Source organism: Idiotropiscis lumnitzeri, chromosome 1 (assembly GCF_059441095.1).
Source record: "Idiotropiscis lumnitzeri isolate Australia: NSW breed Sydney's pygmy pipehorse chromosome 1, RoL_Ilum_1.0, whole genome shotgun sequence".
Classification (NCBI taxonomy): domain Eukaryota; kingdom Metazoa; phylum Chordata; class Actinopteri; order Syngnathiformes; family Syngnathidae; genus Idiotropiscis; species Idiotropiscis lumnitzeri.
This window is the reverse complement of record NC_142391.1, coordinates 1,253,216-1,270,138: the sequence shown is the minus strand read 5'-3', so window position 1 is coordinate 1,270,138 and position 16,923 is coordinate 1,253,216. Positions and strand designations below refer to the sequence as shown.

Below are 16,923 nucleotides of genomic sequence, written 5' to 3'. Positions count from 1 at the left end.
CGTTTCCTGCGTAGGATTTACGCCAAAAACAGAACCCCTAATGTCTATAAATAATCTGTCATGTATTCCCACCACATCAGGATTTTTACACTTGTATGACAATTACCAAAAATATGATCAAAAGCATTGCCTGTTTTTTTGTGATGGATTTTTTTTTTTTGTGTTTCCATTATATCCTCTTTAGAAAAATTTGTTTTGAGCAGTTCCACGCTAGAAGATGATGAGGCTCATCATCATCATCATGAAGTGCGAAGCTGAGCCGAGAAGGCGACAAAGAGGAGGTCTCACTTGGGTGACCCTCAGCATGCCAAGCGTCAATCACGCAGCAGACAGGAAATGAAAAAAGATAAGAGACAAGAGACGATGCATCGCCTTTCATGCCATTGCCCTCTTCATATTCATAATCATCTCCATTATGCGCACAGACTGGCTGGATACTAAACTGATATTATAAACGCTTCAGCATTTGAATGCGCGTGCATGTTTTTTGTTGTTGTTGTTTTTAAAATCGTTTCACCCCCTCCAGAGCTCTGTGATTCAAATATTTGTACTCCATCTTGCCCCCGGTACACGCAAGCTGTCACTCCGAATGATTTCTTATTTATTTGATTATTATTTGTCTCCTGCGCACGCCGCTTGTTATTATTCATCTCATGACTCATCTTATAAAGGTCACAATGGCAGTGGACATTTACTTCTACAAGGCAAGGCAAGACAGGGAAGATTTATTTATTCGAGCGCATTTCATACGCAAGTTAACTCAATGTGCTTCCCTGAATGAAAACAAGATTGAGACGGGAGACAAGGCAGTGGGGGGGAGCTGCGATTAGTCGAGTCGGGGCATTGATGGAAGTACTTCCTCCTCTGTGCTTCCTAAAATAACCCTCATACACGCACGCACACGCACACGCACGCACGCGCACGCGCACACAGCCTCCTTTGCCCCACTACGACCAAGCGGGTATCCCAGCTGTGAGACGGCTTGTCAGAACTACACACACACACATACACACACACCCCCACACACCCTCCTCCTCAATGTCAAAACATCGTCCCACTCTCCTCCTCCATGAAATATTGCTTTCATCTTTTTCCATTGTATTCGGAGGTAACAAGACCCGGCAGCAAATTTCACGACGTATATTTACCACATGCCCTTATAAACATTTGCCATCGTGTGTCTCCGAGTTCCCCCGCAAAAGACAAATGATACAATTATTGAGAATCATGTTCCTGTTTTCTGTCGGTCTGCCCGGCTTTGGTCTACGGTCCACCGCCCAAGTCGGGTTCTCGAGAGCCCCGTTCGAGCCTGTTTTGGATGTCTCTCCGCCTCCAACACACTTGATTCAAATGATCGTGATCAGACTTCTCTGAGATTGCCGATGATCCGATCTTTTGGATCAGAGTGGGGAGGCAGTTAAAACAAGTTGATTAATGGCGCTCAAGGACCACACTTGGGCAACCGCAGTTGTTCAGTTTCCTGGATGGTTGCTGGTGGGCGGAGCCTCCTGGAGCACATCTGAAGGGCGTGACTATCATCAGGGAAAGCATGGATGCTTATTGATTTGCCTTATTTGCTGTTGTTCTCGTGTTTTGCCACTAGCATTTCTGGTTTTCGACGTCTTTTTTTTCATGTATTTATTTATTTTTTGCTAATACTCGTACAAGTCCTTATTTTTCAAACCTTGCATAGGTTATATTGCAATTTATTATTCCTTTCTAGATGCGCTCCTTCAGCTGTGGCTCCGCCCATCTCTTTCAGTTTTAATATGTTATGACCAACCACCTTTTGTTTGAACTTTTTATTGTGCATTGTCACATTTTGGTTATTAAACTTTGGTGTTGACGAAATTCAGAATATCGAATGAAATATTCGGAATATTAGGAATAAATCATTATATTTTAAAGTCAATCTTATTCGAGGGTGGCCTGGAAGTGTGAGCACATTGCAGAAAATTGTCACGCGTGAAAAGCAAATTAAAGAAAGAAAATGTATCAAAAGTTGCTCAGACATTCATTTAACATAATAAATCTCTGCAATGAGCTATTATCGGCACATTTGGCCTCGTTTGCCACAAACGCGACAATCTGGTGGGCAGGCCGGCGCTCTCTTCTTACGCCGAATCAGTCAACGTCACCCTACAGAAGCAGATGCCGCCTGCAAAGCGACACCCTGACACCCCCCCCCCCCCCACACACACACCACCCTGCCCCTCGCCCCTTCAGTCTCCACCTGCAGAGTCGCCCCATGCAAAATTGATGACGGTGACATTTACTACTCGTGCCTGGGTGAGGTTAGGAGAAGATCTGCAGGCCGAAATGTTTTTCACTGACAGCATGAATGATAAATTGCTCATCTGATTATCACCAATTATTATTCATGTTCATTGTTTCAGCATTAAAAACTGTCAATGCAACTAAAACTGTCAATTTGTTCTGAGATGTCATATTCAACGTGGCGGGCAGGATCATTTAGGAGTGGCGGGTGGCGGATCTGACAGCGGGCAGTCTGCGCCATACAGTTGAGTTCACTCACCGCCATTCAAAGCGACTCCTCTCATTTCCTTTAAATGTGACACCATGTGACACGTAACACGATTCTCTGTCTTGCTCCTTTCTTAACATTGACTTTTTTTGCCTGCCACCAAATTGTCGCTTTAATTCCACTATTAATGAATTAGCCACGGCTTGTGCCGTAAGACGTGACAATAAAAATGTCGGGAAAAGCCTTCAAGAAAATCTGAAATGGGGTTCATCAGATACTTGAAATGGTGGCTCGTGTGTGGTGACTTTGACTTAAAATGAGTTTGAATGCAAAGTGGCTCAGACTGAACACTGCCAAATCCCAGTTATAAAATATATTTTTTTATTTTTAGTTTTCACTTGCGTTCTAAAGAAATTAATGGTGCAAACGTGGCATTTGATCAGGGGTGTGTATACTTTTTATAAGCACTGTTATTGTACATGTGTGAGCTGGCAAGCAAGATGAACAATTGTGTGAAATGCCGAACAATGTCTTGATATCGTGATGGGCTCCGTGCTCGGCGGTTTCGGCTCAGCGTGGGCGTCCAAATCAAAAGCAGAGAGGAGGCGGAGCTCGCGCCCGCCCGGCTGACCGGCTGGCTGGCCGCTGTCCATATGCTAAGTGCTCTTCATCCTCCTCATCTTCCTCGTCCGCTCACGGCCCCTCTCGCTGATTTTTTAATGCGCCGGCGTTTCGGCACTTGGAGAAATGTGATGGCGTGACGTCAGCATGCTCCACGACTTCTCTAATCTCGTTGCACACTTGAGTACAATGACAATGAAGGGATTTCTGACTTCCACCTTAAACATTGCCGTTGTGGTGGATATAAATATTAGCATACACATCAACATGAACATTTGCATCAACACAACAAAATGTGTTTGGCGTGTTCAAGACCCACCACGCGCACGCACAAAATAGGTTTTGCGCTTATGGTTTCTCTCTCCTCTACGCGTACAAAACGGAGATTTAAGCTTGCGATGAAGGCGTGATCAGATCAGAATCAGAATCAGAAATCCCTTTATTGTCATTGTACTCAAGTGTGCAACGAGATTAGAGAGCTCCCCTCTCCAGTGCAATACAACAATAATTCAGATAAATATATAAAATAGATAAATAAGAGAATAGTTAGTACAATAAAAATAATACTGAATAGGGTTTATAAAAACACATCACGTTGCTGTTCTGCAAGGTACGGGTGGTCTCATGTGTGTGTGAGTTTAGAATGGAGATGGCTCTCGGAAAGAAACTGTTTCTCAGTCTATTGGTCCTCGATTTGATGCATCTGTAGCGCCTGCCAGAGGGCATCAGGTCGAACAGGTGTGAGTTTGGGTGGGTGTCGTCTTTGACGATGTTGAGAGCCCTTCTGAGGCACCGGGCGGTGTGGATGTCCGACAGTGAGGGGAGAGGGCAGCCGATAATCCTTTGCGCTGTTTTGACCGTTCTCTGGAGCCTCACTCTGTCCGCCTCAGTGCAGCCGCCGTACCAGGTGGAGACACAGTACGTCAGCAGGCTCTCGATGGACGAGTGGTAGAAGGCCAGCAGCAGCTTCCTGTCCAGGTTGAATTTCCTGAGGACTCTCAGGAAGTGCAGACGCTGGTGGACCTTCTTTACCACTGCTGTGGTGTTGTGACTCCAAGAAAGGTCATCGGAGATCTGTACTCCCAGGAACTTGAACGTGTGGACCCTCTCCACACACACGCCTTCGATGCAGAGGGGGGGCGGCACCGTCTTGTTCCTCCTGAAGTCGACGACGATCTCCTTTGTTTTTGCAATGTCTGTTGTCCTCGCACCAAGCCGTCAGTCTCCGGACCTCCTCTCTCTAGGCTGTCTCGTCACCTTCCGAGATCAGACCGACCACAAACTTGACGATGGTGTTGTTGCCGTGGGCCGGGCTGCGGTCGTAGGTGTAGAGGGCGTATAGGAGAGGGCTCAGCACGCATCCTTTAGGGGAACCGGTGCTCAGCGTGCGGGTGGAGGACGTGTAGGGGCCAAGCAACACAGTCTGGGGTCCTTAATCCAGATGCGTGTGAGGGCAGGGAGGCCGTGTTAGTGCAATGGAAAATAATACTGAATAGGGTTTATAAAAACACATCACGTTGCTGTTCTGCAAGGTGCGGGTGGTCGTGTGTGTGTGTGTGTGAGTTTAGAATGGAGATGGCTCTTGGAAAGAAACTGTTTCTCAGTCTATTGGTCTGTTGATCTATTGATTGGTCTATTGATAAGTGTGCCACAATTATTAACCAATCAGGAGTCGGATGCTAGTGCTGATTCTCATTGGCTGGGTCAAACTGACCCGAAAGGCTGCTGTTCCTGGGAAATGAATACAAACGGAAGAGGTAGGAATGAGATCTAAGCATTTATTGGGATTTCTTGTGAGAGGTTACTGACCAAAAATGGTTACTAGAGTCTTCAACCCTCCTCTTGACCCACTGAATGAAACTTCTTAAAGCATCGGGGTGTATTGAGATTTTGTTGTCATCTTTTTGCTAATGAAAAATGCCCCGGGTCAAATTGACCCGGGATTATTGTTGCTGTAACTGAGAAAGGAATTTTACAAGAATGAGATCAAAACAACACTTCTTGAAACTGAAATATGTCATGGGTCAATTCGACCCAGGAACAGGATTGCTGTTCCAGAGAAACAAATTGAACACAAAGGTTTATGATGAGGTATCGAAAAATGATGATTGGAATTTTCTTTGTTTCTGAGACTTTGGGGTAGTTAAACATGATCCGGGTCAAACTGACCCAGGAAGTTTATCGGTGAGAAACCATCGGAACAGGAGGGTTGAGGTTCTGCAGTCGAGTGAAGGCCGCCAACAGAGGCGAGCGCAGCACACAAACACTTGAAAGAGTCGTTTGAAGCCGGCGGTGGCGGCAAGCTGAGATAAAAGTGGCGGCGTGGCGCACCTGGACATCTACATCAAACCTCGGCCGTGTTAAAAGCGACTTTCAAATGTGTCGCTTGACAACGCCAATGAATGGGACGTAATCAAACGAAAAGGGCAGATGCAGTGTTATTCTTCTCTGGTTCATCTTTAGCGTGTTTTACACAGAGATCCTGAAAAATTGTCAGAACCGTAACAATAGATCCAGAATTGAGCCTTTTGACATCCACCAAAAGCAGGATCCTGACACAACTCTAGTCACTATCCTTGGAGTTTGTTGTGTCACTAGCTCCTTTGACACACAGTTGATACAAAAAAATGCCATATCGGGCATTTATCTGCCTGTGCCTTTCACACGGATGCCAGTGAAAGGCGGCTTATTTCAACAAGTTGTGTCAATTTCCTAATTCACTAGATTCAGGTTAAAACTGTCCTTTCATACAGCTTTTCACCAAAACTGACATACATCAGAGCCACAGCAGTGGATCTGAATTCAGCCTCCAGCGACATTTCACACAGGTATTGACACAACACTTGTCCAAATCCATGTTTTGAAGGTTTTTTTGCAAAACCGTGCAAGCTCCTTTTTCACCGACGCTCAGAGCAGTAGCTTCGGACTTGATCCGCCAACGCAATATTGTTTTCGCTTGGTTCTGTGTAAAACTGTCACAAACTTCTTGAACAGAGTTTCCATGTCATTGTGGCACTCGAGATGAAAGAGCAGTCCCCAGCATTAAGCGGTCTGCGCCTTTTCACACGGAAACCAGCGAAAGCAGGGCGCTAGAAGCCGTTTGCCTTTCACATAGAATCCAGTAAAAGGCAAGATGTTTGCCAAGTTGATTCAATCTCCCGCTTATGCTGGGTTCTGTGTGAACTGTCAAGCACGCTTTTCACAACCGGTTTCCGCAAAATTGTGAGATAACTAAATGTCATTAAAGTCAGAAATTGGAGTTTTGTGAAGAAAAAAAATTTGGGAGCTTGTATTTTATGGCCCAGGCCATGATGCGGTATGAATTCTGCTCTGCTTCCACATCCACTTTTTTTTGCATAGTCGTCTTCCTCCTCCCAAAAAAACAACAAAGGAACTGACAGTAGCCGCATCCCCTCATCTTCTTTGGAGTGATCCCGCTTGCTTCGACAAAGTGCTTCTCGCAGAGTTGTCGTCGGGAAAGGTCACGTCCAGACGTAGACAAGCAGATGTGGAAGGCAGACAAAAGAAGGCAAGCATCCAGCTTTGCTTAGCAAAACAGCAACGTGACCTTTCATCAAGCCGCCAAAGTGCACGAAGGGATCAAGACGATGACGATGCTCGCTCGTTAGTTTTGATGTCGTCGAGGACGCCTTGTCAGCCCGACGACGCTTTTGAGTTCACGCCAACACCGGGAATCAAACGTAAACAAACCTCCATCCATCCATCCATCATCTGTACCGCTTCTCCTCACTAGGGTCGCGGGGGGTGCTGGAGCCTATCCCAGCTATCTTTGGGCAGAAGGCAAACAAACCTAATGCAACATTTTATTGTATTCATTTATTTAAAAAAAAAGACAAAAAAGCAAAAGCAAATGTTCTAGAAGTTTAATTTTCTTCCCGTAAAACACAAAATGATTACCTTTTTATGCATCATGAAAGACATTTCACTTCAATAGATCTACAAAAATGATTATTATACATCGTGAAAGATCGTTCGCTTTAAAAGATTTCATATAAGATTATTTCACTATGTATCACAAAAGATATTTCACTGGAATAGAGCTCCAAAAATGATGTATTTATGGATCATGAAAGATCTCCAACACTGATTTGGTGTTATTATGTATCATGAAGGACCTTTCACTTGACAATGCTTGCACACATTTCAGCTCTCTATGACTGTGAAGCTTAACAACACCAACGCAGTCGGGCTGCACAATATATCGGGGGAAAAAAAGCAATATTGCGATACTGGCCGATGCAATATGCAAATTGCAAAGACATGCAATCATTTTCTTACAGAATTGTATGTTTCGATCTGAATTTGACCAGTCAGATGCACAGTTCTCGTTGGTCATCATTTAGATTTGAATTACAATTCATAAGCTACGAACAAGAAATAAAGTTACATCTTTCATTAGATAAATAAAAATGTCATTTCTTTAGGAACATGCTCATAATAACGCAAAAATATCAATATCTTTTTTTATCAACATCCGTATCACATAGCGGATGTTTTCTCCCATATGGTGCAGCCCTAACGTATAGTCCAAAAAAACATCGGCTAATATTTAAATTAATATTTTATGTTTAAAAAAACAAAAAAATAATATGTTACAGGTTATAGGTAGATAGGAATAATGTTTTCTTCTCGGTCACAAATATCATTTGTACATTTTACCTTCCAGGATTTCACCTCAGCGATCTACAACAAAATGGCCTCCGGTTTTTGCTAATTTCTTTCTGAGCAAAATACTTAAAATACATTAAAAGATGGCAGCTATTAAATATAAATGTGAAGACTATCAGTGCCTCACATCATTTACATTATGTAGTACTCTAGTTCATGTAAAAAAAATCACTAAATACTACAACTATTCATAGTAGCACCAGTAGTAATACTACATATTGGTAGCGCTATGCAGTAGAACAAGTACAAGGACAAATTGAAGTCGTTTAGAAGTTGGTGTAGATGCAGCAGGAGGCTGACAATTTTTATAGAACTGGACCGAGATAGCGGTCAGAGGGCGGGGGACTGACGGGCAAAAAAGGGTCAAGTGCCCAGGTCTGAGTAGTAGTACGGCTCGTTGTATTGCAGTCGTACTGCTTGAGGCGCTTCTTGGCACGGATCACTAGTGGCGCAACAAACTTTTTTTTTTAAATTATTTTGTTTGAAATGGAATGAAAGTTCAAAAGTAGCAAGTTTATAGTACAACTTCAAACATACTTGACTTAACCAGCAGCGCTAAGGAAGTTAGCATTTTCTTCTCTATTGATAAAAGCAGTAGAAAAGAGAGTTCGAAAGGTAATATGCTGCCACCTGCAGGACTGGAGTGCCATGCCAAGGACTAGCTTGTTTATTTCAGAAGAAGGAAAATAATCTAGAAGTGACAAACATGTTTTGTTTGTTTTTAATCTATGCTTTCATTTATTTGTATGTAGCTTTGTGAGTCAAAATAAAAATAAAAAAGCCTCTAAACAAAAAAAAAAATCCAAGGTATTAATGTTTCTATTTCATTGGAATAAACCAGGAATTTAATATTTGGAATATTACCCAAGTTCTGAAAATGTTCTACCACTTTGCATGCCGAGTTGGCACCTCAAGCTCCCTATAAACACACTCTTCTATTCTTTGTGTGTGTGTTGTGTCTAAATGCTTTCCTATTGGACGTCTCAAGCGTCCACAAGTGGACTCGTAAGTCACTGTTAACGTAGAAGTTTAGTTTTCCTGCAGGGTGATGTCAGTTGGAGGTCTGTGCCTTCGCCCCGGAAGCCTCATCACCGGAACCTGTTTGGACCTCATCTGGAAGACAACACGCTAGGTTATTCATTTGCTTTTTTCAGTCCCCCAAAGTGGTTGGTAGTTTGGGATTTGTGAATCATGAACAGTTTACAAAAAAGTCTTGGTCTTGACTGGGTCTCAAACACTCAAGGTCTTGGTTTCAACTCAGTCTCAATCTGTCAAAGTCTTAGTCTAAACCAGCTTTGGTCCGGAATCATAAAAGTCTTCTTCTTGACTCAGACTCCTCCTCAAAATCTTGTTTTTAACTTGGTTGCAGTCTTACTTGGTTTTAGGGATGTAAGGATTCACTCAAGCCCCGATTCGATTTGTGATTTTTAGTTCCCGATTTCGATTCGATTCGATATTTTATATATCTATTATTTTAAATTGCTGCCCCGCTTGTCTCTGTGCGCTCGTGTGATGCTGCGGCAATCCACAAACGAAATACGTATTGATGTTTGGCGCAAGCGTCTAAATGTTTCTTGCATTATGAATGGAACCAAAAACTATACACTATGCCTAGTTGCATTATTATCATGAAACTACATAAAAATACTAAAAGAAATACTTACATATAATAATACTGTACATATTTCAGGTTTCTTGATCACCAATACGTTTGTTTTAATATAGAAGGGACTGAAATTATATGAATAAAATTGAGGAAATGCACCGTGCCAAAGAAAACTAAAATCATCACTTGAATTTTTTTATTTTATTTTGTTTTTATTTAACCTGAAACGCATTGTTTTGCTTATCTAGTATGCATATTATCTGCACATTCAAAATGTGGTACATGTGCCCAAAAAAATAAGAGCGAGAAAGAGAGAGAGCGAGACTGAGAGAAAAATCGTGACTCAGTCTCAACCCCTCAGAGGTTTTGACTTCACTTCTATCTTGAAGTCCTGGTCTTCGCTCAGTCTAAACTCTCTAAAAGATCTTCACTAGTCTCAAACATGTAAAGCCTCTGTCTCGACCTAGTCGCAACCTCTCCGTCTTGGTCTTGACATGGTCTCTGCTTCTTAAAGTATTGTAGTCTTGAAGTACTCAATTGTCTTTGTATTTTGATCAGTTCTCCAGCCCCCGGCAGGCTGGCACCACCATGAGATTAGGATGCAGTCTTCCTCACCAGCTGGTTTGGTCTGAGGTTCGGGTGAGCTGGGTTCCGGTGGCCACCGCAGCTCGCCGCTCTCCACTTCCGGCCCGTCTGTTGGCTCCACCACGATGGAGGGAAGCCTCTTGGACAATTTTGGATGCCTTTCATGGGAATCTGGGAATATCTGCAAGTTGATGTAAGGTTCACTGCAGTGGGGTGAAGTGTTGATGTGATAAGCGAGAACACGTGACAACACATGTGAGAGAACGACAATGCAGTAAAAATTGGATGAGTAAAGCCGCTAACAGCGGGCAGCATCTGATGAGAAGCTGGCTTGTACTCAGCTCAGCTTTGTTTGAAGACAACTAAGGATGGCTGCTTAAACTTTATTTGTCAATGCGATGTTTATGAACTCTTATTTATTTATTTATTTTTTTATGACTTCCAAAGTTCAAAGCATATCTACGCTGTCAGGTGCTCCAAGATGGCAGACAATTTTAAGTCAACGCAGATGTGATGAGGGTCAATGTTGAATGTTATCTCTAAAGAGGAAACAAACCTTGTTTTGAATAATGTCATTGAGTTTGTCTTTCGTATGAGTATGGGCCGGGGGGGGGGGTCGATTAGAATCAGAAAGAAGCAAAAATCCAATTTGAATATATGACATGGTGTCTTCCGGAAAAGACACCAACACTTCCTAATGAACGTGGTGACATGAGCTGATATTTTAGTCACGGCTCCGGAGAGTCGCTCACCCACCACCACCACTGCTGCTGGACCTTTCTGCGAAAACCATTCAAACATCTCCATTCACACCCACTTCTGGAAGGATACTGCATCTTGGTCGCCTCCTACTGCCCCCGACTCCAGAGAGTTCATAACCTCGGTCATCCTGCACAATGCAAACAACTCAGGATGGTTAGTCCTTAGCCTTTAGTCCTTTAGTTGATTTAAAACGTTGGATCATTGGAAAAGAAGACAGCGGCCAAAGCATATTGGAAGCATGCAGAGTGTTCGCTGGTTTGAATATAATTGACTTAAACTGGACTTGGTTTGAACTGATCTCAATCAGACAAAGTCTTGGTCTTGTTTCAAAAAACGTGACTCATCGCAGTTCGTTCGGGTCTTTCATTTTATTCCACATTTTCTGGGTGTTGTTTTAGTCCCAAAGACTCCAAATCTTGATCTGAAACGGTCCAAATCCTAGTCTTGGCTTGCTCTCAGTCCTTCAAAGGACCTGACCCAGTTTTTGCCCCTCAAAGTTTAAATCTCAATTCTTCAAAGTCTTTGTCTTGACTCAGTTTTTGCCCATCGCTGTCTAAAAGTCGACTTGGTCTGTGGCTATTAAAGTCCTAGTCTTGGCCTCAAGCCACCAAAGTCTTGCTCTTGACTTGTTCTCAACCGCTCAACGGACTTGATTCGGTCTCGAGCTGTAAAAGTCTTTGTCGTGACTCTGTCTTAACTCTTGGACTTGGACTCAAACCCCCAAAGTTTCTTCACTTGGTCTCAATCCCTGAAGGTTTTGGTCTTGAATTGATCGCCAATCCTCAAAGGTCTCGAATTGGTGACTTCAAGCTCGGTCACAAATCTTTGGTTAAAGTCTTAGTTTGAACTTGATCTCAACCCTTAAAAAAAATCTCTTACGCCTCTGATGCATTTTTGTGTGTCAGCACAGAGAGATGTGGGCTCAGAAAAAAAAATCAATATACTTGATAAGAAACGTGAGCTTTCCGTTGGCGCATGACTTGTATTTGAGCGTTTTTGTGTTTCAGCCTTCCTCGGCGGCCTCTTATTCCAACATGTTGAAGCCTGAATGCATCCGTCTCTTAGTTACACATGGCGCACGTCTCCAAACGACCTTCTGCGGCTTTGAAACGCGGCCGTTTGTCGCGTATCTTTATGGTTTGCTTTGAGCAGAGCAAAATGGTGGTGGGGGCTTTCCTCAATGTTTCGCAACGCTACCACACAAACGTGTCTTTTCTTGTCCACTTAGTCGCCAGCTGTTGGCCATTTGGCGGCGCCTGCCCATCTCAACGACAGCCGAGCGCCGATCAACGGCTCGCTTTGTGGAATCCATCGCCATGGAGATGCCGGTCGGGACGATCATCGACTATACGATTCCGTTCTGGTAGGGGTGGGCAATGTGTGGTGCTGGAGCTCAAAAAACATATTTTTCCATTTGGCCAATCAAGCATTTACATGATTAAGAGTCCTGTAATATTTGTTGGAATGACTTAGGCATTTTCTTTAAAATCGAATTAAATAAATGATTTATTGTTAATAATAAAATTCCCTTTATTAGTCCCACAATGGGAAAATTCGAGATTCGAACCCAGGCCTCCTGGGGAGACTGGGTCCTGAACGCGGCGCCTTAGACCACTCGGCCATCCTGGCAGAATATTAATACTTTTTTTCAATAATGTGCCAGTTTATCCATCCATCCAACGATTATGTGATCCGCTTCTCCTCACGCGGGTCGAGGGGGGTGCTGGAGCCGATCCCAGCCATCATCGGGCAGTCGTCAGGGGACACCCTGAACGGGTTGCCAGCCAATCGCAAGGCACAAAGAGACGAACAACCATCCGCGCTCACACACATACCTCGGGGCAATTTAGAGTGTCCCATCAACCTGCCATGCATGTTTTTGGAATGTGGGAGGAAAGCGGAGTACCCGGACAAAACCCACGCGGGCATGGGGAGAACATGCAAACTCCACACAGGAAGGCCGGAGCCGGGATCAAACCCACAACCTCTTCACTGTGAGACCATCATGCTAACCGGTCGTCCACCGTGCCGCAAACAATTTATGATAATTAAGTAAATTATAGTAAGAACGGGAATGGAATATTTTAGCATTAAACCATTTTACAAATTCTACAGTTTCACAGCCTCATTGATGGGAACTTTTTTTTCCCCTACCTCACCTATTCTACTGTCCGTCTTTAAAATTCTAGAGGCCCTTGAGTCAGTTTTATAGTGCGCTACCCCCCCCCCCCCCCCACCCCACCCCCCGCCTGCTCCCCGAGTCACCTGGTTTTACCGTCCAGCCTCCTTTCTCAACTGTCTTCACAAGTTATGTCACTTATCATACAATCCGTCAGCAGAGCACCGGCAGCTGCTGTTGCCATGGGTACAGAGGGATGAGATTCCTGTGATGAGTTGAGTGAGTGGAACACTTTGCTAGAGCGTGCAAGGCCAACAGCTGATTTGGAGAGTACTGGCGAGTGTGCGGCGTCAGTCACCAGAGGACACGTTGTTGTGCCAAAAAGCTGCAGTTGCTTCGCGTTCTCTTTTCCCCTCCGGAGCACAATGCAGCTCTTAACTGTCATCAGAGACCGGCTTTGTATTTCTTCGGAGGAAATGTGTGCGCTTCAGAAGTATGATTGGGGAGCTCTGGGTCTATAGCCGTTGTGCGCACATGACGGCAGAATCTGAGAAGTTTTACAAACGTACCAGACGTCAACCTCATCTAAATAAAGCTGGGACTAGAAAAATGTCAAGTAACGTCAAAACGGTTGCACCAGAGTAGCTAATTAAAAGGTATGTCAACACCCCACAAATTATTTGCAATCAAATGTTCTATGCGCCTTTTCGAGTTGAAACATGACAAAGCGTCAATTTTGTCACTTCTGGCGAGTGAAAATGACATCACAGTTGCTCGGGGCTCAGGTAACGACCAATCACAGCTCACCTGTTTTCTGAAGCTGAGTTATAATTGGTGGTTACCTGAGCTCTGAGAAACTGCAATGTCATTTTCAGCCAACAGAAGCAACAAAATGGCCGCCACCTGAGATGGTTCAAAGCGGTGGATTGTACTGCTTAACTCATTTTACGCAAAAGCAATATTAATCAGAATGTCAAGTTTCGACTAGTGGGGCTGCATAGAAACATATTGTTGTAAAGAAAATGTTGTCGCTGACTTCCCCTTTAAGAAACAACATAGAATGCGCATATAGACTCCGATATAAGGGGGAAAAAGTATTCTTTCCTGAGACGATCGCATCACGTGTTGCCGCGAGAGCCTTGAGACACAACCGCAAGAAATCATTTTGCTGCAAATATGCTAAAAATGATGAGCAAAACAAAACTGTTCGCTGATGCAGGGTGCTCTAAATGCAATACACAATATTAATTTGCATCATGTAACAATGTCAAGGGATGGATTATGGATTATTTAGCGGCGTTTTGATTTTTTCAAACATTTTATAAGGGGGCAATTTAAATTCTGATCACCAGCCCTTTCAAATTTGAATTGACATCATTTCTCAACAATAAATATGGATATAAAATACAAAGAAAGAATCACATGAATAAGTTCTTAATGACAGTTAAAGAATGTCCAAATATAGTTCCTGTCCACACACAACATGCAGCTTTGTGGTGTTTCAATGACATTTCCTGTTCCCTTTTTGTTACCGCAGCGCATAAATGCTCATACTGTGTGTGATGCATGATGAATAATTGAGCTTGATCACAACAGGTACCCTAGTTGCTGACTGAAACTATGAATTGACGAGATGAGTAGAGTGCTTCACTGGCTAAACTTGTTCACACAACACCAAATGTGTCAAATGTCCAACATCCCAAATGGGAAAGTCTCAACAATCTACTCTTGCATATTTATATTACTTTTATTAAAATACAGAATATGGATGAACACGTTTGGCTGTTTGGTCGTATCAATACAAAGATCCATACCTGTCTGTTGGTCTAGAATAAGAAGCTCCTCATCACAGTGATGCTGATGCTGCTGCTGGCAATGATGAAGCGAATAGCGATGAAGATGCGGACTGTTGTGGGCGACAGGCGGCAGAATCTCCCGGTCAAGTTGCCCAGCAAAGTGTAGAGCGCATGCGTAGTTCTGATCGCCACGGCCACTCCGATGGCTGTTGGAAATACTGCTATTCCCAATGCGAGACCGACTCGACAAGAATCAAATGGGTCATCTGTCATTCACCCCGCCGCCCACCAGCGTTTTTGGAACAGGTTTAAACTCGTTTTGAGATAGCTGTTGGAGTGAAACCAAGATGTTAAAATCAGTTTATTCGTTCCCCATTTCGCATGTGCATCAGATTATAGTCATGACATTTTCGAGGTGCATCAGAACGCATCACGAGTTCAGTTGCGAGACGCGAGGTTTTGGACGTCTATCAATTAGCCGTCCGTCAGGTGAATGTTGCCGAAAAACTCCCCAAAATTTGAACTGGTTCACGTCCCCGCATAATGAGTCCGCGCTGTGTTTTGAAAAAAGTTAACAAGTAGTGTAAGTTGTTCTCATTCAAACTGAACGACCGTTGTTGCGTTGGCGGGAGCTAGCTTGGGTAATGTTTTGGTTAGCTTGACAGCTTTGCGTTGTTAAAAAAATAAATCATTCAAAAGTTATATTTTGTTGCCACCTGTTTCGTCTTCAGAGGCCCCACGAGTGGATGTCAAACCTTTTAGGCGAGCTGTGTCTCCCTCTAGGGTGGAATTGTAGAATGAACCTGCAAAGCCGTCATGTACTGTACTGAACTTTATTCGCTTTACTTCAGCTGTGTACATTAAACAATTATTTTGCTACATTGTTTATAAATATCTATACTTCAATATACTATCCAAAATACCCAAGCGTATGCATTGCTGCTCATAATGTCAATACCACACATGTATGTATACATGGTATTTGCAGTTCCTCTTGTTAACCAAATTCACAATGTATTTTTTTTAGACAGTGCAGTTTATTATTTTTTTAACCTTTTTACATTTTTTTTATTGCAGCACCGCAGGTCTGGTGGGCGGTATGGTGGACGACTGGTTAGCACGATGGCCTCACAGTGCAGAGGTCGCGGGCTCGATTCTGGCTCCGGCCTTCCTGTATGGAGTTTGCAGGTTCTCCCCGTGCCTGCGTGGGTTTCCTCCGGGTACTCTGGTTTCTTCCCACATTCCAAAAACATGCATGGCAGGTTGATTGGACGCTCTATATTGCCCCTAGGTATGAGTGTGAGCGTGGATGATTGTTTGTCTCTGTGTGCCCTGCGATTGGCTGGCAACCAGTTCAGGGTGTCCCCTGACGACTGCCCGAAGATAGCTGGGATAGGCTCCAGCACCCCCCGTGACCCTTGTGAGGACAAGCGGTACAGAAGATGGATAATTTGACACACACTATCGCTGGCAACGGACGGCCGTCCTATTGTGGTGGACGGCACTTCTGCGTCTCCCCACGTTGAAGGTTAGGCGACACAAAGTTTGGCGATGTATCATGTTCTTCAGCAGCATATAAATTGGATGTCACTACATCTGAATGTTCCCTAAACACTTAAAATTATTGGGGGTAGGTCAATATTAATATGACAGTGACCTTTCAACACACCTTGGCCGGTCAAAGATGAGTTATCCCGCCGTGTATGCGATAAATATTGAAATACTGCATGAAAATCATCAAATTGGAAATCAGGCAACAGAGGAGATTCCAATGTACATTGTCTAAAAATAGATGCAGATATTTTTTTATTTAAGAAGCTACGGCAAATTTGTGGCATGAGCACACAAAAATGACCTCACGAAAAATGATGGAAACAAGTCAGTTGTTTTTTTTTTAATTCTCCACGGATGACAAGATGAAGGTAAAGTCAACCATGGTTGATATTTTTGATTGATTGAGATGTTGGGGTCTTATAAGGCAGTGAAAACTGGGACAGCAGCCTGAATCGGAGCATTAACAACAGCGGCTGCAGATTCAGAGAAGTAAGATATTCCACATTCATGAACGAGAATTGAATCAACTCTGAGGGTGGTTTGTGGCAAATATACGGCCTCAGGCCAATTTATAAACCACAACCATTCAAAATTTGTCATTCTAATCCGAAAAAATACATACACTTAAGGTACGGTGTTATTTTATTCACTTGTTAGCTAATTAAAATTTTTCTTTGACGGTTTTTAGCATCCGCAAAGCTATCGG

The 16,923-nt window shown here is 43.4% G+C and overlaps 1 protein-coding gene across 1 annotated transcript; it reads right to left on the bottom strand.

The window, feature by feature from the left end:
- Positions 1–6,975: 6,975 nt before the first annotated feature.
- Positions 6,976–14,844, bottom strand: LOC148342570 (protein LBH-like). The gene is made up of 4 exons (XM_088291914.1): positions 14,682–14,844; positions 10,818–10,875; positions 10,017–10,167; positions 6,976–8,908 (listed from the first exon to the last, which is right to left on the bottom strand). The coding sequence occupies exons 2-4, from the start codon at positions 10,872–10,874 to the stop codon at positions 8,847–8,849; spliced, it is 270 nt and encodes an 89-aa protein (XP_088148040.1). The 5' UTR covers position 10,875; positions 14,682–14,844; the 3' UTR covers positions 6,976–8,846.
- Positions 14,845–16,923: the final 2,079 nt, after the last annotated feature.